This window comes from Augochlora pura, chromosome 9 (assembly GCF_028453695.1).
Source record: "Augochlora pura isolate Apur16 chromosome 9, APUR_v2.2.1, whole genome shotgun sequence".
NCBI classification, from domain to species: Eukaryota; Metazoa; Arthropoda; class Insecta; order Hymenoptera; family Halictidae; genus Augochlora; species Augochlora pura.
The window spans coordinates 9,010,908-9,031,704 of NC_135780.1; the positions used below are offsets into that span (position 1 = coordinate 9,010,908).

At 39.9% G+C, this 20,797-nt stretch overlaps 1 protein-coding gene across 1 annotated transcript in view; it reads right to left on the reverse strand.

Annotated features, from left to right (window-relative positions):
• The window catches only part of Carpa (Carbonic anhydrase-related protein A), a 71,292-nt gene that overhangs the window by 36,379 nt on the left and 14,116 nt on the right, over positions 1 to 20,797 (reverse strand). The window contains exon 2 of the mRNA XM_078190704.1: positions 1,260 to 1,355. Within this exon, the coding sequence (XP_078046830.1) occupies positions 1,260 to 1,355 (96 nt within the window). The remainder of the gene's footprint in view (positions 1 to 1,259; positions 1,356 to 20,797) is intronic.

Here is a 20,797-nt window from a genome sequence, read left to right on the forward strand (position 1 = left end):
ATAATCATATATTGTATATACAAGAACAATTTAACAATACTGTTTCATCTTGTCTCGTCTCATCAAAATTACCGAAACGACAGATTTATCTCAATCTACGATTTTTGCAATCGTGGAGCGTTTTTATTTTGCAAGAAAAATTCGCAGTCTATCCGAAGTTCTCTTACAAGAGAGCAACGCAACTTTCCCAGCCGAGCCATTCCTCCTCAAAAATTCCTTTTGCATACTCTCGTACCAAAAACAGCCTTAGGAATACGCGGGGGAATCTTGAAGAGCATTCCAACATCCGAAACAAGGAACAATTATTCAAGCTTCGAGTGGGAATCGTAGAAAGAGTATCCGAGGAGTGTTCTCTAAAATACAGTCGTTCTCAAAAGCATCGAACGGAGTTACGGAAACATCGCGAAACCATCGCCGATTCAATCGAACTATTTTTATCTAGGTATAATCGATCGGAATTTGTTTAAACATTCGACGCGACAACTTTTTGCTACGAAGGTGTAGCATATGATAAAAACTATGTTCCAGGATGACAGAAAAGGTTATTTATAAATTATAAGAATATAGTATGAAAGTCAAAATTAGAGGTTATGAAAATTTATGTATTAAATAAATGTATTGGAAATATATAGATATATGTATTGGATTTATGTATTAAACTTGTGTAAATATATGTATTAAAAATGTATAAATATAAGTATTAAAAATGTATAAATATAAGTATTAAAAATGTATAAATATAAGTATTAAAAATGTATAAATATAAGTATTAAAAATGTATAAATATAAGTATCAAGTATTAAATCAAAGAAATCTCGGTACACCTCTCAAAACGCATCAACATTTTTAATACTGCACCAAGCGTTTCAAATATTTGTTAAATAACAAAGAGACTAGTGTACTACACAATGCTTTCTCTTAAATTTTGTTCCAATGTAGAATAACGATACAAAAATAAAAGAATTCTCGTTCACCCCTTAAATCTTTTATCCCAAAATTTTATATACAAAAGTTTGATTCCTTTTTTTTATCAAAAGACGATCTACTAAATACGAAAAATCAGCATCCCTTCGATTAAAAATAAATCCGTCGAAAATTCTGAGAAAGAGGAACGACGGTTTGGTAACGTTGGTTGTTCGACAGCTTCCGCGAACGACTGTACAAAGTTGCCGCGGCCTCGGAATCGTAACGACTCAAAGGGCTCGGAAGTACAGCTGAAAATACTTCGGGCAGGTGGAAAAGCAATTTCGTCGGCTTACCTGGACCATTAACGAGATCGCGACCAGTCCCTGACTCTTGTGCTGCGCCTCGCTCATGTTGTGATACAATTCCGCGTTGAAGCCGTACACTTGTATCTGCAACAGAACATCAGACACACGGCCTGGAATTATTTCTACGTGTAATCGCGTCGCCCGTCATGCTCTCGTATTTCCCCGGCCGCGTAATTACGTCGACAAATTTCGTCTTCGCACGAACGAATTCCGGCTACCGGCGGGGGTGGTTCGGTAACGCGGGGGGAGGCGGCGCGGCGGAGGGTGGGACGGGACGGGACGGGACGCGGGCTCGGCCCGCTTTGTGCCCGACGATATATAATACCCGGCGGATCGTCTTCCCGAAATTGTGCTCCCCGCCGGCGGCGCCCGTTCCGTGCGTGTTGCCGCTTTCGAATGAATTAATCGTCGACAGATTTGAAAGGGGTTCCAGCGCTCAATGGCCGCGATGATCCCGTAGATCATGCCAGTTAATTCTTGAACCGTGGGCACGCTCGCAGAGAGCGGGGTTCTCGCCGGCTGCGAGACGTCCAATTCCCCCCCGCAAACTATACAATCGCGGGCGAATTTTAAGAAATTGCCCCGCGAGAAACGCTTCGCTGCTTCTTATCGCGATGATCGATGACTATATTAAATGACCAGACACTTTTGATGGATCTTCTGGCGGATTTGTATTTTTAAATGGGAATCTTATATGCATAGTTTTTGAAAATATGGATCGGTGATTGTTGAGTACGAGGAAGTTTAGGGATGTTTGAGGAAACATAACCCTAAACTGTCGTGCGCTTTGACGCTGATCGCGAACTGGTTTTAATTTATGTGGTGTTATTCTATGAATCTTTATGAGTAGGATGGTATGGTTTAATATTATATTATCATTAGTGAGATTTAGATATTTAAATGGGAATTTGATATACATCGTTTTTGAGAAAACCGACTGCGGTCGCTGATTGTTAAGTTTGGGGAAGTTTGAAGTCTTCAGGCACTTTAACACTATTAGCGAAGCGGTTTCTAATTTACATGGTATTATTCCATGTACTTTTACGAGTAGAATAGTATACTTTGATATCACATTACCAGTACAAGAATATATTTAAATAATTGTTAAACTCAGAACGACATCTTGGATTCCGAACTTTAATGTTTCAAATTCATGCAAAGTCGGTGGAACTAAAATATGGTTTAAATAATCAACGCGTTCCGCTGTTAATTTAACGGAGGAACAAAATTGTCGCATACTTGAGAAACAAGGTAAAATTGGTTTCGATTTTAGCCGAAGTTTCACAGCGAAATAAAAGAGTCGGCGCGTGCATGTATATTATTATAGTTCGAGGCACCGGGATCGACTCATTGCGTTCGACGTCGATAATAATGAAAATTCCTGGATGACATTCCGCCGGTCGTTATTTTTTCTGCAATATACCACGATCCTTTATTAAGAGCTTTATTTCGATAAAACGAAGACGGCAACCTTTACCCGGTCCGCGTCCTATAGTTACGGAGGATCGATAGGGATTCCTTCATGCATTCTTGAAACAGTATTTTTTCCTCGTAAAATGAAAACCCGCCGCTTGTTGTTCTTCCCTCCGTTGAAATTTCTTGCGCGAACTAGCGCAAAGAATCTCGCGACTGAATTCTGCTGCTCGAACCGACGGAGACAATTTAACGATCGCCTCGACTTATTATCGTAATTTTCAGGATTATTATTGCAATTACGATCATTATCATAATTTTTATTTTATCGTTTTTACTGACATATCTTAATTTAATTTAGAATATTTGTAATGCGTTTAATATAGTTGTAACATGTCATAATTAATTTACTACATTTCAATGTGTTTGTGATAATATATTACTCTGAATGTAATATCATTGAATAAATAAATAAGTAACAGTATTACTAAAAATATTAATATAGCTATAAAAATATGATTCCTCATTTAATATATCTCAAAATGTATTTTTCATTTATTTTATTCAGCTTGACATTTTTATTTAGATTTGATACGCAATTTGTAAACAACTTTTCCAATCTTTTTAGGCAGAAATAACTTAATCAATTTTTCAAGAATCGAATATTATTATATTAGAATATAATAAATTAGATAATAAAATTAGATAAATAATATATTAGAATATTATTATAGTAGAATATTATTACAGTAGAATATTATTATATTAAAATATTATTATATTAGAATATTATTATATTAGAATATTATGGAATATTATCTTTCGTAACCGGAGTCGAATGTTATTTACCCTAATAGTAGTTAAAGAAGAACATTATTTTCCTCCGGTGTATTTAGACAGGATTTTATGAAACAGATTTGATTAAATTGCATCAAACGCTTCTCTGCGGAGTTTTAAGCGAATGGCAGAAAATCGACGGTCTAGCGATAATTGGAGCGTCCTGTTTCAAGCAGAAGTCAAAGACCCGGCGTCTATGCACGAACTCACGGAACTTATCGTCGCATTCGCGTTTCCCTAAATCCTTTCGATTCGCCTCTATCCCCTTCGAAAGCAGCCGGCCGCATTCGTCGTCATAAATTCCAACTAGCCTCTGTATATATCTCGCGTCTTCAAAGCGAAGGCAATTCGTCTTTCGTTCTTATTTCGCGTTTCGCCGGTCCGCAAGCCCGGCAGCACGGCCAGTACTCGGTTAGAATTTTTAAATAAGCTGCCAAGCGTCGACGCCGCCCGGCGAAACAAACCTTCTCGCGGATAAAAATACGAACAAAAGCGGAAACCGCGATACAAAAGAGGGGTGAACAATATTTAGGCGAGCGTTTGAGAGACTTTTTCGAATAAAAATTTAAAAAGATAATTTGGAATGGACGTTTAAAAAATAATTTCGGATAAGTATTGGGGAAGGAGATTTGCTAACAAATTTAAAAGAGGATTTCGAGAGAAAAATTGAACGATGTTTTGGAGCTGAAATTTAAAAGCTAGTTTGGAAGCAAAATTGAACAAGTATATGGAGCAACGATTTAAAACGTGATGGTTTAGAGCAAACATTTTAATGACGATTTAAGAGATGAATTGGGAAGATAATTAAGATGTAAAACTGAAGAGATAATAAAAAGGAAAAATTGAAAAGATATTGTAATTTAAAGGAGAAATTGGAAAAAAATAATTTTGGAAGAAAAATTGAAAAGATAATTAGGGGCAAAAATATAAAAGATGACTTATAGCAAAAATATAAAAGACGCTTCAGATTTGTCAGACAATTTACAGTAAAAATTAATAAGAATTTAGAAGATCCGTGAAATTAGAAGGTGGCTCTCATAGACAGTGCTACCTAATTCCCTTTCTCGTTGGTAGCTCGGTCTCCGGCAAACAAAATTTCAAACCGAAAGCCGCAGGAACGCAAAAGCAACTTATAACGCAGCGAGTCTAGGTTTCTCTCTTTCGACCGGTAATGGCATTGCCACGGCACTTCCGCCAATGCTTCGGGCTTGTTGAAATGCCTACGACGAGTCGCGCGATTCAAAGACGTCGCGAGGAGCGGCTGTAGAAACGCGACGTCGAACTGACGCGATCAAGAAAGCTGGATAGATGGTGGTTACACTGGTCGGTAGAGGGAAAGAGCGAGAGGGAGAGATAGAGTGAGATATACATAGAGATAAATAGATAGATAGATAGAGGGAGAGATAGAGTGAGATATACATAGAGATAAATAGATAGATAGATAGAGGGAGAGATAGAGTGAGATATACATAGAGATAGATAGATAGATAGATAGATAGATAGAGAGAGAGAGAGAGAGAGAGAGAGAAATAGAAATAGAGCAAGACATAGAGAGAATGACAGGGAGAAATAAAGCAAGATAGATCGAGATATAGAGCGAGAAAGTGAAAGAGAAATATAGCGAGAAAGGCAGGGATAAATCGAGCATAGATAGATAGATAGAAAGAGATAGAGAGAAATAGAGCAAGACATAGAGAGAATGACAGGGAGAAATAAAGCGAGATAGATCGAGATATAGAGCGAAAAAGTGAAAGAGAAATATAGCGAGAAAGGCAGGGAAAAATCGAGCAAAAATGAGCAAGATATAAAGCAAGAAATAGAGCGAGAAAGGGAGAGAGAAACAGAGCGAACAATAGAGCAAGAAAGTGTGAGGAAGACAGGGAGAAATATTGCAAAAAAGAGCGAAATTACAGCGTGAAATGGAGTGAAAAATGAGAAATAGAGCAAGAATGGGAGATAGAGATATAATGAGAAATAGAGCGAGAAAGAGCAACAAATAGAGCGAGAATTAGAGTAAGAAAGAGAAAAATAAAACGAGGAATAGAGAGATATAGAGCAAGAAAGGGAGATAGAGATATAACGAGAAATAGAGCGAGAAAGAGCAACAAATAGAGCGGGAATTAGAGTAAGAAAGAGAAAAATAAAACGAGGAATAGAGAGATATAGAGCAAGAAAGGGAGATAGAGATATAACGAGAAATAGAGCGAGAAAGAGCAACAAATAGAGCGAGAAGTAGAGTAAGAAAGAGAAAAATAAAACGAGGACTAGAGAGATATAGAACGATAAATAAAGCGAGAAAGAGAGAGAAATAGAATGATAAATAGAGTGAGGAATAGGGCAAGAAAGAGCAATAAATAGAACGAGAAATGGAGAGAGAGAGGGAGAGAAAGTACAGATTGCCGAGGATGAGCGTAAATCCACTGCGCCTGATCAAAGTAGGGCCTCGACGGTACTCGGAAGATTCGCCGCATCCTACACGAACCGCTCCTCCACCCCATTTTCACCCCTAACCCTTCACGTCGATGTCGAGGATCTCCGGCCGCCTTCAACCCCCCACGGAATTATCCTTCCGTTTTTCGAAACGCTGACTTCTGCCGGCCACTGTCAGCCTGGTCGCAAGATGGATGGAAAATTAAGTGCATGCTAAGCCCTGCGGTGCTTGCAACCCTTCTGTTCAGGGCTAGACCTTGCAGCAGCTATCCCCCACTCTACCACCGCCCGGTATCCAGTTTGAAATTGCGGCATTTCAGTGACGAGAAATCGCGATCCCTCATTTCTACGACAGCTTTTATTTATTTGCTTAAAGCGAATCTGATTGCTTCTCATTCGGAGATTTTTGACGATCCACATCCGTCTTTTCTGTCGACGTAGTTCTCTCCGCTTCTTGGAAGGCACAGTTTATTTTATTATTATTATAATAATTATTATCATTATTACTTTTATTGTTGCTGAGATCTTTTTATTATATTTGTATTTTAACTTGTTCGATTTTCTTTATACGTTATTCTATCTTTATATAATTCATTATTATTATTTCCTATTATTATAACTGTTGTTATTATTAATATATTTTTTCTTTCCATCTTTCTTTTCCATTCTCACTATTTCTCTGCATTTGTGGTATACACAAAATAAAATAATTTATATTGCTTACATTATAATATTTATCACACTCAGATATTTATATATTAAAATATAAATTTTAGTTAACAACATAGGGGTTGTTTCTATGGTATCCGTAAAAGTGAACGACACTACTGCCTTCCTGCAGTTTCTTCAATCAGAACTCATGGAACAATATTAGAACAAAAGTTAATACAAAGTGAAAATAAAAACGGAAGCGAGAAACAAAAATGTTTCGTACGAGTAACTTTTTGAACACGTGACAATTACGAGAACATTTCGTAGAGGAAGCAGCAGATTCAACTGTACCGAGAAACGCGATAAAAGCGATGGGCTGACTGTTTATGAACTACGCAAGGGTGCTTCATTATTTGTTAGTTGTTCATCATAATTTTATCAGCAGTTAAAAGCGGCTACTTGTGCCAACAGCGTTTTAAAATTCGTAATTTATGGCTGTCGGGGTTTGTTGTCGCGCGACTTGCCGCCGGAAAAAAATCCGTTTAAATTTGTATCGCGCCGCATTATTTTATATCTCTCTGTTGATATTTTTGTTAAAAAAACGACCGCTCTCCCGGAAGGATTACGGTGGACGTCGATTAGAGATTTACATGGAGAGCGAGAAAGAGAGAGTGGGAGAGAGGGCGATGAGGGGAAGAGAGGAAGAAAGAGAGAAAGAAAAGGGAAAGAGAAAGTGAGAGAGAGAGAGAGATAAATAGAGAAATAGAAAGAGAAAGAGAGTGCGAAATGGAAAAATATACATAGAGAGACAAATAGAGAAGTGGAGAGAGAAATAGAAAAATAGAGAGAGATGGAGCAAAAAAACAATAAAGAGAGTGAGAGCGAAATAGAGGAATAAAGGGTGAGAGAGAAGGAGAGAAAAACGGAAAAAGAGAAGAAGAGAAAGGGAAAGACAGAGAGGCGGTGAGATAAAATTTGGCCGGCGTGCGTAAATTGAATTTTATAATTTTCCATCACCGTGAAATGGCATACGGAAAAGCGTAGACGGAGGAGTGTGTGGATTTAATTAAATTTTAGGTAGCCGTGTAATCGAATCCTAGTACAACTGCGATTACGAAAGTCGTTCTATGTTTAATGCCCTGCAGGGAAATAGTAAATGCAATTTAGAACGTCCTGCGGCGCGGCTAATTTATTGATATCGAGCACCGCGTAATTTTGCGCCGGTCGCCGCTAATAATGAACAATAAAATTTTAACGAACCACTCCGCGCGACAAATAAAACGTCGCCGGCGAAAAAAAGAGAAGGGAGAGAGAGAGAGAGAGAGAGAACTGTCCCTCGCCGCGCGACGGTACCACGGCTAAAAATCGTCGACCTTCCCCACCCGTTACGCGCAGATTTTTCTTCAGAAATTTCCAATTACTTTAACTGCGTCAATCCGCCCCTCCTCCCCCATGGTTTCGCTCTCTTTTCTCTTCGGATTCGCGGTATCTTTACGGCAAACTTTCCTCCGCCCCGAGATTTCTTTACGGCGAGATTAATGCAGTGAAATTTTAACGATCCGTTTCGCAACAGCCGGCGGAATATCGGACGCTTGGTAATTGTTGTCGAGCGGCGAGAAAAAAAAGAAAGGGAATTTAGAAACGTGGATTTTCAATGTTTTACGAGGTTCAAATTTTTAGCGTATTATTATTATTATTTGAATGAAGGGCTTGTTATAATATAACATTTTTCTGCATGAGGACAAACATTGTTTATGGGAATCTTTTATGCGGAAGATAAGGGTTTGAAAAATATTGCGGTGTTCTATAGCGTCCAATTTTTGTTATAAAAACGAGCTTTTACCCTTGCTATCTTTGTGGCTGTTTCCACCCCTTCAAAAGATAAAATAAATAAAAATAAAAATCTACAATCATAGTCTGTCTTTATTTTAGCATAAGTATTATGCTAGAATTATAGCACTGCTATAATTCCCTCAGCTCGTTCACTCCTCACCCAAGTTCTTTCCAATCTACCAAAGAACATCCCCCACAAAATCGACAAACAAATGGACGAATAAAAACCACCGAGATCCGTAAGATAGCAGGGAACCGAGAGCACAGAGCCCCATAAACCATGACCAGAGATAACATCTCGCTGATCCGGTGACCGGGGGGTGCGTGGCTTCGCGGGGTATAGAAGAGGGGCGGTGCGGCGCGTGGACTGGTAATTTCGCCGGGCACTTTTCCTTTTAAAGTGATCAAGGGAAGTGTTTCAAGCGGCCCGTAATGCATTCCGCGGCGGGGGCTGTGCTTGCGGATTTCCAGCGGTGTTTCAACCCCCGGTGATTATGCTCTAGTGGAGGGCAAAGTAGCGGGTAAAGCACAAGGGCTCGGCCTACGCCGAGGACGCGGAAGGGCGGATGGCGCGAGAACCGAGAACATCGGATGGCTCGCCGGCCGAAGATACTCGGAAGAGTAGTCGGCGCGGGGGTGTGCGCGGGGAGGATGGGGCGGGGGTGGGGGGGGGGGGGTGGGGGGGGGGACGGACGGAGGGTGGACGACGCCACCACCGAGTCTGCACTCCGCGTACCCGGCCTGAATCCTGAATTTCCGAGACGCGGCGAATTTCGGGCGACCTCCGGCTTACCTCCGACGCCCCGACGAAATCTTGTTTCGAGACGATAACGAATCTCGATGTCAGCCGGCTGCCGGCGGACCGATCCGATCGATGTTGCACCCGTACCTGCACGCCGGAAAAACAGGTGATTCGCACCCGGTCGACCGACGGTCCCCCATCGCCGTCGATGCCACTGCCGCCGCCGCGGCTCCTTCGATCGAACTTTAACCCTCCCGTCCTGGGGCCAGTTCGGCGCGTGCCGTTTCGACCACTTTCCACCTATTTTTCCGGCTTCTCGCATCCCCTCGTATCGATCGAACGTGTTTCAACCCGTGACACGCTCCTGCATATTTCCTCTCTGCTTAACGAGAACCATCTGTTGGTTTTTACCGTCGAAAGACGTTCGAATGTTTTTCTACGATTCGTAGCGGTTTTTCATTTTTCGCGGATTTTATTTCTATTTTCCATCGGAGATCGCTCGCTTCGACTTTTTTTTTGCTCGATTCGATTCGATTCGACTCGATGAACTCGGGCTGCTGGTTATTTTTTTGCCTCGTTAGGAACCCGCGATTTTTAAACTTTTTCTGCACTTTGTTGCAACGTTTTTAGCGATTTTTCAGCGGTTTCATATCGTTTACTGAAATTTGTAAGTATTTGACGTTTTCAGTGACTTTTGAGAGTTTTGTAGTACATCCAGGGGTTGTTAAGTATTTTCTACGATTTGCACGCAGTTTATAGAACTTTCAGCGATTTTTAAACTGTACTTTCGACGAGTTTTAAGAATTTTATAGCATTTTCAGTGATTTTTGAGAATCTTATAGCGGTTTCAGCGAGTTTTTAAGAATTTTATAGCATTCTGTTCGATTCTGAAGTATTTTACAGTATTTTTAGCAATTTTTTAGCATTTTACAATACTTTCGATAAGTATTTTACAGTATTTTTAACAATTTTTAAGCACCTTACAACCCTTTGTAGCAATTTCATCGTTTTACAATTGGATCTCGCGACTTCTCCTCGATTATAGCGATTCGAACGCATACATTTCTGTATCCGTGATTATTTAAACAAAATGATATTGAAAACTCAGTTTTGCAACCATTCCTAGGTGTTGATATACTTTTTACGGCGCCGATAATACAGTGTCGCGATACGATAGTATCTCCTTACAAGTTGGTGAATTGACATTTAAATTGCCAACATTTTGGTAAAAATAATCGTATAATAATGAACTGTAGCTCATTTTAAAGCTTGAAGACTCTACTTTCACCCTATATTAACACTTTATCGACCGGTCATCCGGTCGTAAAAATTTTTGTTTTTATTTTGATTTTATTTATCTTATTAATCGCGAAAGGTATTTAATATTTAAAAATCCATATAATAATATTAAAGCTTGTAGTACAATTTAACACATATATCTCAATAATAAATAACAAATTAAGGGTTACTATGACAATCGATTCACAGGCTACCAATCAGGGGGAAAAGCCGATTTATAGGCTATCAGTCGATAAAGTGTTAATATTTCTTCTTTAAACATTTCTCACATGCCACAGCATAGGGGAGAGCGAAGACACATCCTCCTAAAACAAATGCTGATCATTTCGACCATTTTGGAATTGATATATCAAAATTCCTATAATTTCATGGTGATTCCATCTATCATAAATCTGAAGACCAAGCCTTTGTCTCTCCAATTACTCATCAAAAATCATCATACGTTTCTATCCAGCTCATTTATAAAACAGTAATAACAAATAAGTCCTGCAACTTACAACATTTTAAAATATGCAGCGCAAGCCTCCCTTGAATCATTCATGAAACAACTAAAAAAAAAAATCATAAATCACATTTTAGGAGGTCGTTAAAAAGAGAAAGAGTTCAGCTTTCAAACCCACCGTTCACTAAAAAATTATTTCAATCCTCCAAAGCCATTTCAATTCACGGTACTTTCGAAGAATTCGAGTCTTCGATTTCGCAGTTGCTATGTACCCTAAAAATTCCCCCCTTTCCCTCCAACTGTACCTCACTAAAAAAAAATTAATCATGCCTAGCAAAAGTAGACAGTTGGAGCTTGAAGACCAGCCGCGATCGATTGCTACGCCATTCGTTGTAAACATATTGTTTATAAAAATACCGCGATCGGAGACGGGTCGACGGACAATGGACCGACTCGACGGTCGAATCGATATTCCCCTGATTTATACTTGGCGGTTCGCGCGTCGTTTCGGCCGCAGATTAAATTCGCGGGGGCTGAGCGTGGCGGCGAGTATCGAGAAACTTATCCAATTAACGCGGCGGCTATTTTTTCCGAAATAAAATTATGCCCGACGGAACGCTCCGCCCGCGGAACGAGGAAATCCCGATGGGCACACGTACACGGCCATCTACATATTAATGCGCACGCACCCCGACGCCCGGGCTCTCATTGTCGCGTCTCCGGTAGAGATGCATAGGTGCGCGCCGACGTCGGTGCACGGTGCACGGTGCACGCCGCACTCGTGCGTTAATATAGCTGCTAGCCGGAGAGGGTTGCGCGGGATTACAGCTGCATATCTATCACTCGCTGGAATACAGCATTGTGCCAGAAATCCTGATGGCATGCCCATAGGCCGCAAGGAACGTCGGGACGCGCCGCGCCGAGCCGCCTACGACGCTCGAATTATCCTTCAAACACCGCGAGCTTCCTGGCGGAGGCTGACGGCTCCTCGCCATGCGATACATGCCCTAGTCACCGCCGTCGATTATTAATTACTCCGGGATTGTTTAAACTTTTTTTCCACTCATTTCAAGCTTTTATGGTATAGTTCGAAGTGTGTCAATTTTATTGTCAAAATAGTTTGTATATGGAGAATATTTATTGTTGGCGATAATTAATTTATAACAGATTGGTAAAATGGTAATTATAGTGTATTGATTTTTAGTGGTAATTGTGAGTGGTTTGGTAAAGAGGGTCGATTACAGGGTGAATTATAATTTCAATAGCCGGTGGACAATTGTCCATTGTAACTTCGTTAAAAAAGTCCACTGTAACTTCGTTAAGAAAAATCGTATGACAATTTAGCTTTGCTGATTTTAAAGATTAAAGATTCCATTTTAATCCACCCTAATCGATTCTAGCTATAAAATATTGACGATGTTTAAAAATCATAGCAAAAGCGAAGCTTCTCACCTTACTTTGTTTTCGCTAAAATTACGATTTAAATACCTAGTAGTCAAATTGTACATATTCAATCCACTGTAACTTTGTTAAGAAAAATCGTATGGCAATTTAGCTTAGCTTATTTTAAAGATTAAAGATTCCACTTTAATCCACCCTAATCGATTCTAGCTATAAAAATTTGACGATGATTAAAAATTATTTCAAAGAATAAAGATTCCACTTTAATCGATCAATTATCAATCGATTAATCAATCGATAAATCAATCAAATTGATTCTTGCTAAAGAAATTTAACAAAGTTTAAAAATCATAGCAAAAGCCAAGATAAATAGCGAATAATCGTCACGCTCGTTACGACGTGGAATACTGCCACTTGTCCATGACGAGTATACTCGTCAAACATCCGATAGATTAAACAAGTTTAAATGAAACAAGATATTTCAGAAAAATGATTGCGCTGCTCAGTTATCAAGGAATCCCTGTCGTAATAAATTATAAAAGTTTCTCTCCGTTTCTGCGAGGGTCGACGTGGATGTTGAACAGCAAATTTCTATATCGTCGCGGCTAAAAAACGGCGCGCTGCAACGAGCCAATTTTCTTCTTTTTAGGCACTCACGTCGCAGCTAACAGCCATTTTTACGAGAACGCGGGGCTCCATCGATCGATCAATCACGCGACGAGTCTCGTCGAAAAAGGGGAGACCGTCGCAAAAACAGGTTAATTCTCCGAAGATGCTGTACAGAACTGTCTTCCACGTTGATCCGACGCTGATACCAGCAGCTCCGGCGAAAGTTCGAGTAGCTCTAGCTGGCTCGAATAATATTCTTCGCGGCATTGTTGTACGGATTATTAAAGAAAAAACAGTAATTAATGAGGGGCGAGCTCGGCTGCATATTTTTCGAATCGATCGAGGCTGCGAGGTTGTCAAGGATGGATAAATGGCATGTGATAGGATTCGAGCAAGTTTTTAATACGTTTTACTTTAATATAGATGTTTAATTATACATGGTGTCCCATAAATGTTTCACAATTTGGAAACTGAGGTGATTTAAAACAACTTTTTCCTTTACAAAAATTTTTTACGAGGCGTCCTTAACGAGTTATTAACAAAAAAACACTGGCCAATGAGAGATGCGCTTTCATCGTTTAGTGGTTCTGCCACTTTGGGCCAGAAGACCTCGTCTCTCATTGGTCAGCGTTTTTCGTTAATAACTCTTTAACGACGCATTGGAGAACATTTTTGTAAAGGAAGAAGTTACTTGAAATGACCTCGGGAATCTTTTATTTCCCGAGTCACTTTTAGAACATTGAATTAAATTGTTCAATAAATTAGGGACTTTCTATTTAATAGATTAGATACAGCTTTGTTTTAAAATTTGGAACTGTTGCGCTTTTACTGAAACAATTGCTGAATGAAACATAACGTACAAAATTCATCAAACTCTATTGTTACAAATACTGATTAAATTAACATCTCTCCACCTTGAACAAATACGTTGTAACTACTCTGCGAAAACAAACGAGCCGAATAAAAAATTGCGATGACATTTAAAAAAAACATACTAACACAGTCACACTGCCTTGAATTGGCTGTTGTCAAGAGAATTTATCCACCGATCAACCTAATCACCCTAACAATTAACTCGCGAATTTCTATTTTACATAAAGACCCGCAGGATAATTACGAACAGCAAGTGAAAAGCAAATTAAGACCCACAATATCCACAAGCCTTCCTCATTTTCATACTACACGATGGCGTCGGTGGGAGAGTAATTCCACTTTCGCGTGTGGAAAAACCAACTTACTACGCAGTTGTCATCGTTCTTAATTAATTCCACCACCTCCATCGTTTTCTACAATTTTGACGCATTGTTCGCCGAGCCACCTTAATCACGAATAAACAAGTACGGCGTTTCATCGAATTCCCCGGAAAATCAATCCGTCGACATTAATTAATATTATTCATTATTTATCGCTCGCTTGATCGCTCGACATTATTTTTCGCTAATTGTTACAAATCAAAGTAATTCGTTAAATTTAGTTCAGTTATTAAGCAATCGATGAATTTCGATTCGGAATTTAATCGGCCGTCGAACTCCGTTTAATCCGGCTGACGAACTCTTCCGAGTCGGCCTCGATGCGCCGAGACCTAACCTCTTCGTAATTCTTGTGACGCCGGGACCCACGTAAAACCGGAATTTCGCACGCGCCCGCTGGAAGAAGTTAAATCCGAAATGGCGGCGCAAATTTGCTTAATTATTCCGCGTTCAGCGTTAACCAATCGGCGAGGCGCGCGCGCGCGCGCGAGAGAGAGAGAGAGAGAGAGAGAGAGAGAAAGAGAGAATAGCGGACAGAAACGGCGTACGGAGAGAGAAAGAGAAAGAGAGGCTGGCACCCGCGTTTCCGTAATTGTAGTGGTCGTTTATAGTTGAACGACTCTCGTCACGTCGCGATTGTCTGTTGTCAGGAGTGCCCCTCTTACTTCCGGTCAGTGTTAAAAGGCTATCAACTGGAGAACGCTCGGAATTTTTCCCCTCCGTCTACGACAACTCGGTTTGTTTTTCGCTTCCGAGGGCAACTCTTTCTCGAATGCCGACGCCGGCACGTTTTTCTAAAGAATTAACGCTTGTTGATCACTTTAATCGTTCGCGTTATTGTAAAATGTATACGTTGTTAGACACCATTTTATTCTGGAAAACCCCATAATTATTTTAGGTGTGACTGTTCTATTTATGACAGTTATAATTTTAATGTTCATGTCTTTTTTAAATTTTAATGAATTTTTGGGTGATAAAGTTATGTCGATTAAAGCAATACTCTTGTTGGATATTAATTTTATTATTTGTTTTAGTAATTTGTTTCGGTGGATAGTTAATTCGATATTTATTTATTGTTTCTGTATCGTTATGTATTTAATATGCTATTAAATTATATTCAAGATGATCTTTTATTTCAAGTTAATGGACTTGGTAATTTTATTAATAAGTAAATTATACGTATTTTCAGTGACATAAAAATTGTGTCGTTGGTATAGTAACAAAACTACTGCTAATTTTGTTGATAAAACTATGCGATGTATTTTTAACAGTATAAAAATTGTACTTTTGTCACGTATTTTGTAGTGTATTACCAAAAATTATAATTTAGTTAACAAAGAAGTTATATACATCTTCAACGGAATATAAACTGTACTGCTGCAGCATATATAGTAAAATATATTCGCATCATTATAAATAAATTGTATATGATTGACTAAAATTTAGCTGCAACATATTTTATAGTACTATACGTTTTCTGCATATTTGCATTGCAATTTTATGTACATATTTCGTAGTATATTACGAAAAATCACGATATAATTAACAAAGAAATTATATATACATCTCCAGCGAAATAAAAATCAAATATTGCCACAACAAATATCGTAAAATGTAGTCATTTTATTAACAAAAAAAACTCATATGGAATTAAAATTTATCTGCAACTTATTTTACAACATCATATATTTTCTATACATTTTCATTTCAAGTTTATAAATTAATATCATTTAATTTTCAGTAAACTATTACTTTTCTCATCTGCAAAACACTCTGATAATCCTTATTTGCATAATGTTAAAACTATGGTTATTTCGAGTGGATCAGCGTGATCTGGTAACCAGCGCTAGCCTATGCATCAATTGTTTTTAGACTTCTTTCTGGCTCTCCCTAGCGTTATTCTCGATCCGGCAGTCGAGCGCGAAAGACATGTTTCTATGCGTTGTTAACACTTTATCGACCGGTAGCCTATGAATCGGCTCTTTACCCCGTACGATAACCTGTGAATCGTTTGTCATGGTAGCCAATTGTTGAAAGGTTTTGAATTAAAACTTTAATACACTTTATTCTTAATTCAATTTGATACTTGAGAACATTCGCGTATCCAGTAGAATAAGTGATGTATAACAGAGCTACATATACAGAGAAAAATATATACAATGGTAGTGGTATTCCGAGGTGGCAACCTCACGGTCCGGTTTCTGCTTTAGAACTGAAAAATCCGTGGGCCTTCGTCGCCAACGGTTCACCCTCATAAAGGGCCATAAAACAGTTCGCTGGGTCTGTTTTCCATCGGTAGTCATCGTTGAAATTCCAACACCAATAATTTAACCCTTTGCACTCGAGTGGTGACTGTAAGGTACCATGAAATTATTCCATCACGTTGTACAATAATCTTTATACTAACAAAGTTCGCATTTTAAAAATTGTTAAGGTTATGTTATGTTGATAAGAATGACTAGAATCAATTACATTTGCATAAAATGCACTTTGCTATATAAAATGGAAATACTATAAACCAGAGAAATTACTTGAGATTTCTAGTTGAAACGGCTCCGAGTGCAAAGGGTTAATATCTATTATTGAGATTAATGTGTTAGCTTGTACTACAGTAAACTTCAGTATTCTTATATAATTTTTTAAATATCAAATATCTTTCGCGATTAATAAAACAAATAAAATGAAAATAGAAACGAAAATTGAGCTTGTAACGAGGCGAAAGGAGAAGAAGACAATAGACTACCATCATTGAGGCTATTTCTGGACCGATCGATAATTCCGTTGGACCACGATCGAACTTTCTAGAAGCATCGAGACGCGACAGACTCCTTAGTTACCAAATTGTTATTAACGGTTCATGGCTAGCAACGAGGTAGTATAATATATAGATGGATCCTGATCAGATTCGGCGCTACACCTGTTACACATTCAATCTAGGGGTTTTCTTTGAAAATTTTTTCCCCACACCAATCCCAATGCCACGTTCGTAACCTATAAACTCCATGAAGGTAATCCCAATCAAACCACAAATCCTTAACCCCTTGACTACTGTGGGCGCCTATAGGCGCTTAGAAATTTTGCGTTTGTGATACTGAGAGCGCCTTCAGGCGCCCAGCGCAGTTTGGCTTTGTGATACGGAGGGCGCCTAGAGGCGCTTGATACCTTACTTGATTATTAAATATTTTGTTATTTCTTATTTAGACAATGTTTATTAGATATTTATGCCAAGTCAGATTCAAGAAAATAAATAATATTGTTTTAATATAGTAAAATTCAGATTTTTGATTATTGAAATATGTTTTAACAAAAATGCATCCCTACCCAAAAATTCGCCGTTCTCGGCGCACATCGTAACACAATCCCTGCCGTATGGTACGATCGGTGCGTAACAAAGTGTGCCGTAGTCAAAGGGTTAGATACCGGTAAGAGGGCCATAGCTCCCAGGCACGGTTCCATATCAAAACATCAACACACATAACCCGCAAAAAAAAAAGATTCGACGCTACACCTGTGAGAGAGGATGAGGTAAGCCACGGCCGCTCACAGGGTAGTCAGGGAGAGGACGGCCATGAAGGCCGGCCGCTGTAGGGATCTGCATAGGTTCTTCGGTGACCATGACGGTTGCAGAGGACGGCCAGGAAGGCCGGCCGCCATCCGGACATAGGAATACGATAGCCTTGCAGCGTAGCTTAGATCTATGGAGAGAGGACGGCCATGAAGGCCGGCCGCCTGATAGTAGTAGATGTTCCATTTGATCAAAGTTGCTTTCGTTGCTCGCCATAGAAGTTAGCAAGGAAATTGATCAAAGAATCAACCTGTAACACCCTGTAACTTGCTAATCAGAATATATCTCCTTTCGTCCTCGGTAATCCTTACATCCTGTGTAGAGAATCCATTCCATCTACCCTTCCACCACCGCCCCGCAACAAGCTAAACTTTTCCGTCCAAATCCCCGGTCGCTAAAGTGTTAACACATTAAAGGCGGGGGATCTTGACTCGTTTTTCGTCCTAGAGCGGGCGCTATTTTGTGTAATCATAAAAAATTTAGTCTTACAAAAGTTTATTTAAACTCTTAAAACTACAAGAAATATTAAAAAGGAACTAAAAACTAATAAATCGTATTACTACGACTCCCGCCTTTAACCCTTTCCTTACGGCAGTCCGCGCCGCCGGAGTGACGCCCCTGTACGGGTCACCGCGCCGCGAAGTGTACACTTTGCTCGTCAGTAGTCTCCGATATTCGGATTAACATTTTTCAACGCCACTTTGTGATTGACTTGTATGTACACTCTTTTAAGAGCTACATAACAACTATTACGCCTAAAGATAAAAACATCGCGGCGCTCATGGTCAAGTGGTATCAAACTGACGTCGTCTATAGGCGACACTCGTACACACAAGTCGTCGCGCGGATATCGTCTATAGGCGACACTCGTAGAGAAAGGGTTAAGCTACAGTCGAGATCAATCGTAGTACTACGACTCCCGCCTTTAAGCTACAGTCGAGATCAATCGTAGTACTACGACTCCCGCCTTTAATGTGTTAATACTTCGTTAATCTAATTTTCGCGCCTAATCTTACCATCGCAAAACTCGCGTATTCCATTAAAATCCCGACACGTAAAAGAATCGCAATTAGTTAAAAAAAAAAAACCGGGTCGAGCGACGCCGTTGCGCGAAACAGGGGCGACAAAGCAGCGCTCGAAAGTGGCCGCGGACGAAATTTCGCGGGAACGAATGGCGGGTGTCGGAATCGGGGACGCTCGGTCCACTGTCCCGCGCAAATTGCGAGCAATACTTCCCAATCTACTCGCGAGTAATGAGTATCGCGCGACCATGATGCCCGGGCCGAATGGTTTGTCGAGTAATCAACGGTTTGTAGAAAGGTACCGAGCCGTGTGCGCGCAGAGAAAGGCGCGCGCGCAATTTATCATCGCAATATGCATTGTCGCGTGCGCGCGCGCGCGAGCCATCGATGGTGTTCTGATTCTAACGCCGGGCATCCCCCTCTCCTGTTATTCCACTTGACGGGTTAATCTCACCGCGGCGACACACGACGACGATGTAAGAATGTCGGACGATCGTCGCCGGAAATCCTGATCGAGATCGCCGCGGAATAAGTCCGCGATCGACGAGATCGTTGCGACCCGGGAATCGCTGAAATTGTTGCCGGCGCGTCGTCGAATTACGATACCGCGTCGCGAAATTGCTGGCTCACGTGTCGCTCGTTAAATTCATTTTCGTAGCGGCCAGCCCCGTTGAATTATACCGATTTCATATAACCTGGCGGCCACTCAAAAATCCCCGCACGATCTTTCGATCACCTGGACGATTAATTCCGGAAATCCGTCGCGATCGATTCGGAGCGTCGTTCGGTTGTTATAATTGGGCCGCGGCTTTTATTTGTCTACCGCGTGGAACGCAGACGTCGGAGGAAATTTATAAATATTCTCTGTGTAAAAACGAAGATTTATAATCGATGAAGATTTTTATTTTGTACATAGAACCACGGTTCAGTTGCAATTTTTATAGGGTTGTTTAGACAAGAATGACATATTTTTGCTGTAAATAATCTGCATTAAATGTACTGCGGAATAAAAATCGACTACAATTTAGTTCAAGTTTTAGTTAAAATTTTAAAAGCATTCTGCTGATAATAAAATCAGCGATTTAACTCTTTGCACTCAAAGCCATTTCAATTCTAAATCTAAAATAATTTTTCTAGCTTATAGTATTTCCATTTTATGTGACAAAATGTAATTTATAAATATGGGATTGTTTCTTGTGACTCATACCAACAGTTTTACTGTTAAGAATTTTTTTAATTCAAATTTTGTTAGCATAAAATTTATTTTGGAACGTGACAGAATAATTTTAGTGGTGCCTTAGAGTCACCACTCGAGTGCAAAGGGTTAAGTAATTATAATTCTTTCTTGTTACCTTTCACGAATTTTATAGAATTATCTAGCGTTTTTACTAAATAAAGTGCACTGTAATTATGCAACACGGACAATATTAATTTTTACGATGATGAAATATGAATCATCGACTTTGATAATATTAAAATAACAGTAATAACAGTAATAAAGGTAAGCGCGAAGGGATAGCGAAAAAGATGGCGGAAACGTCGCGATCGGATGCTAAACGCCGCCAGGATCGTACGTGAAATTCACGGATCCTCACTCGTCGTAGCAACATTTTAATGATTCCGAGCGATCGGTCACAGCCCGGGCTAACTTCGGGCTGAAATTAAAGCAAGTATGCCTGTCAATCCGTGTCCTCCCTGGCGCCATAATAACAGCACTCGAATCCCTTCGCTCGCTGTTTGACCATTAGGGAGCATACCGGGATTCTCACGAATACCTGCGTCCATCAAAAGGGTCCTCAGGATCCTGCAGCCACTGATTTCCATAGCAATTGATCTATTTTGACTGGTGCTAGAATTAACCGATCGATTGGACATCCCAGATTTTGCCGGCCGTTCCGGAAGCCACGGCTAAACTGACCGTGCGTTCCACGAACATAACTTCTTCGTTCCTCGCGTACCCCGTCCGAGCCGCCGTTACGCCCGAAATCGAACCGCGATTCGAATCCTGTTATTCTTCTCTAATTAAACAGCC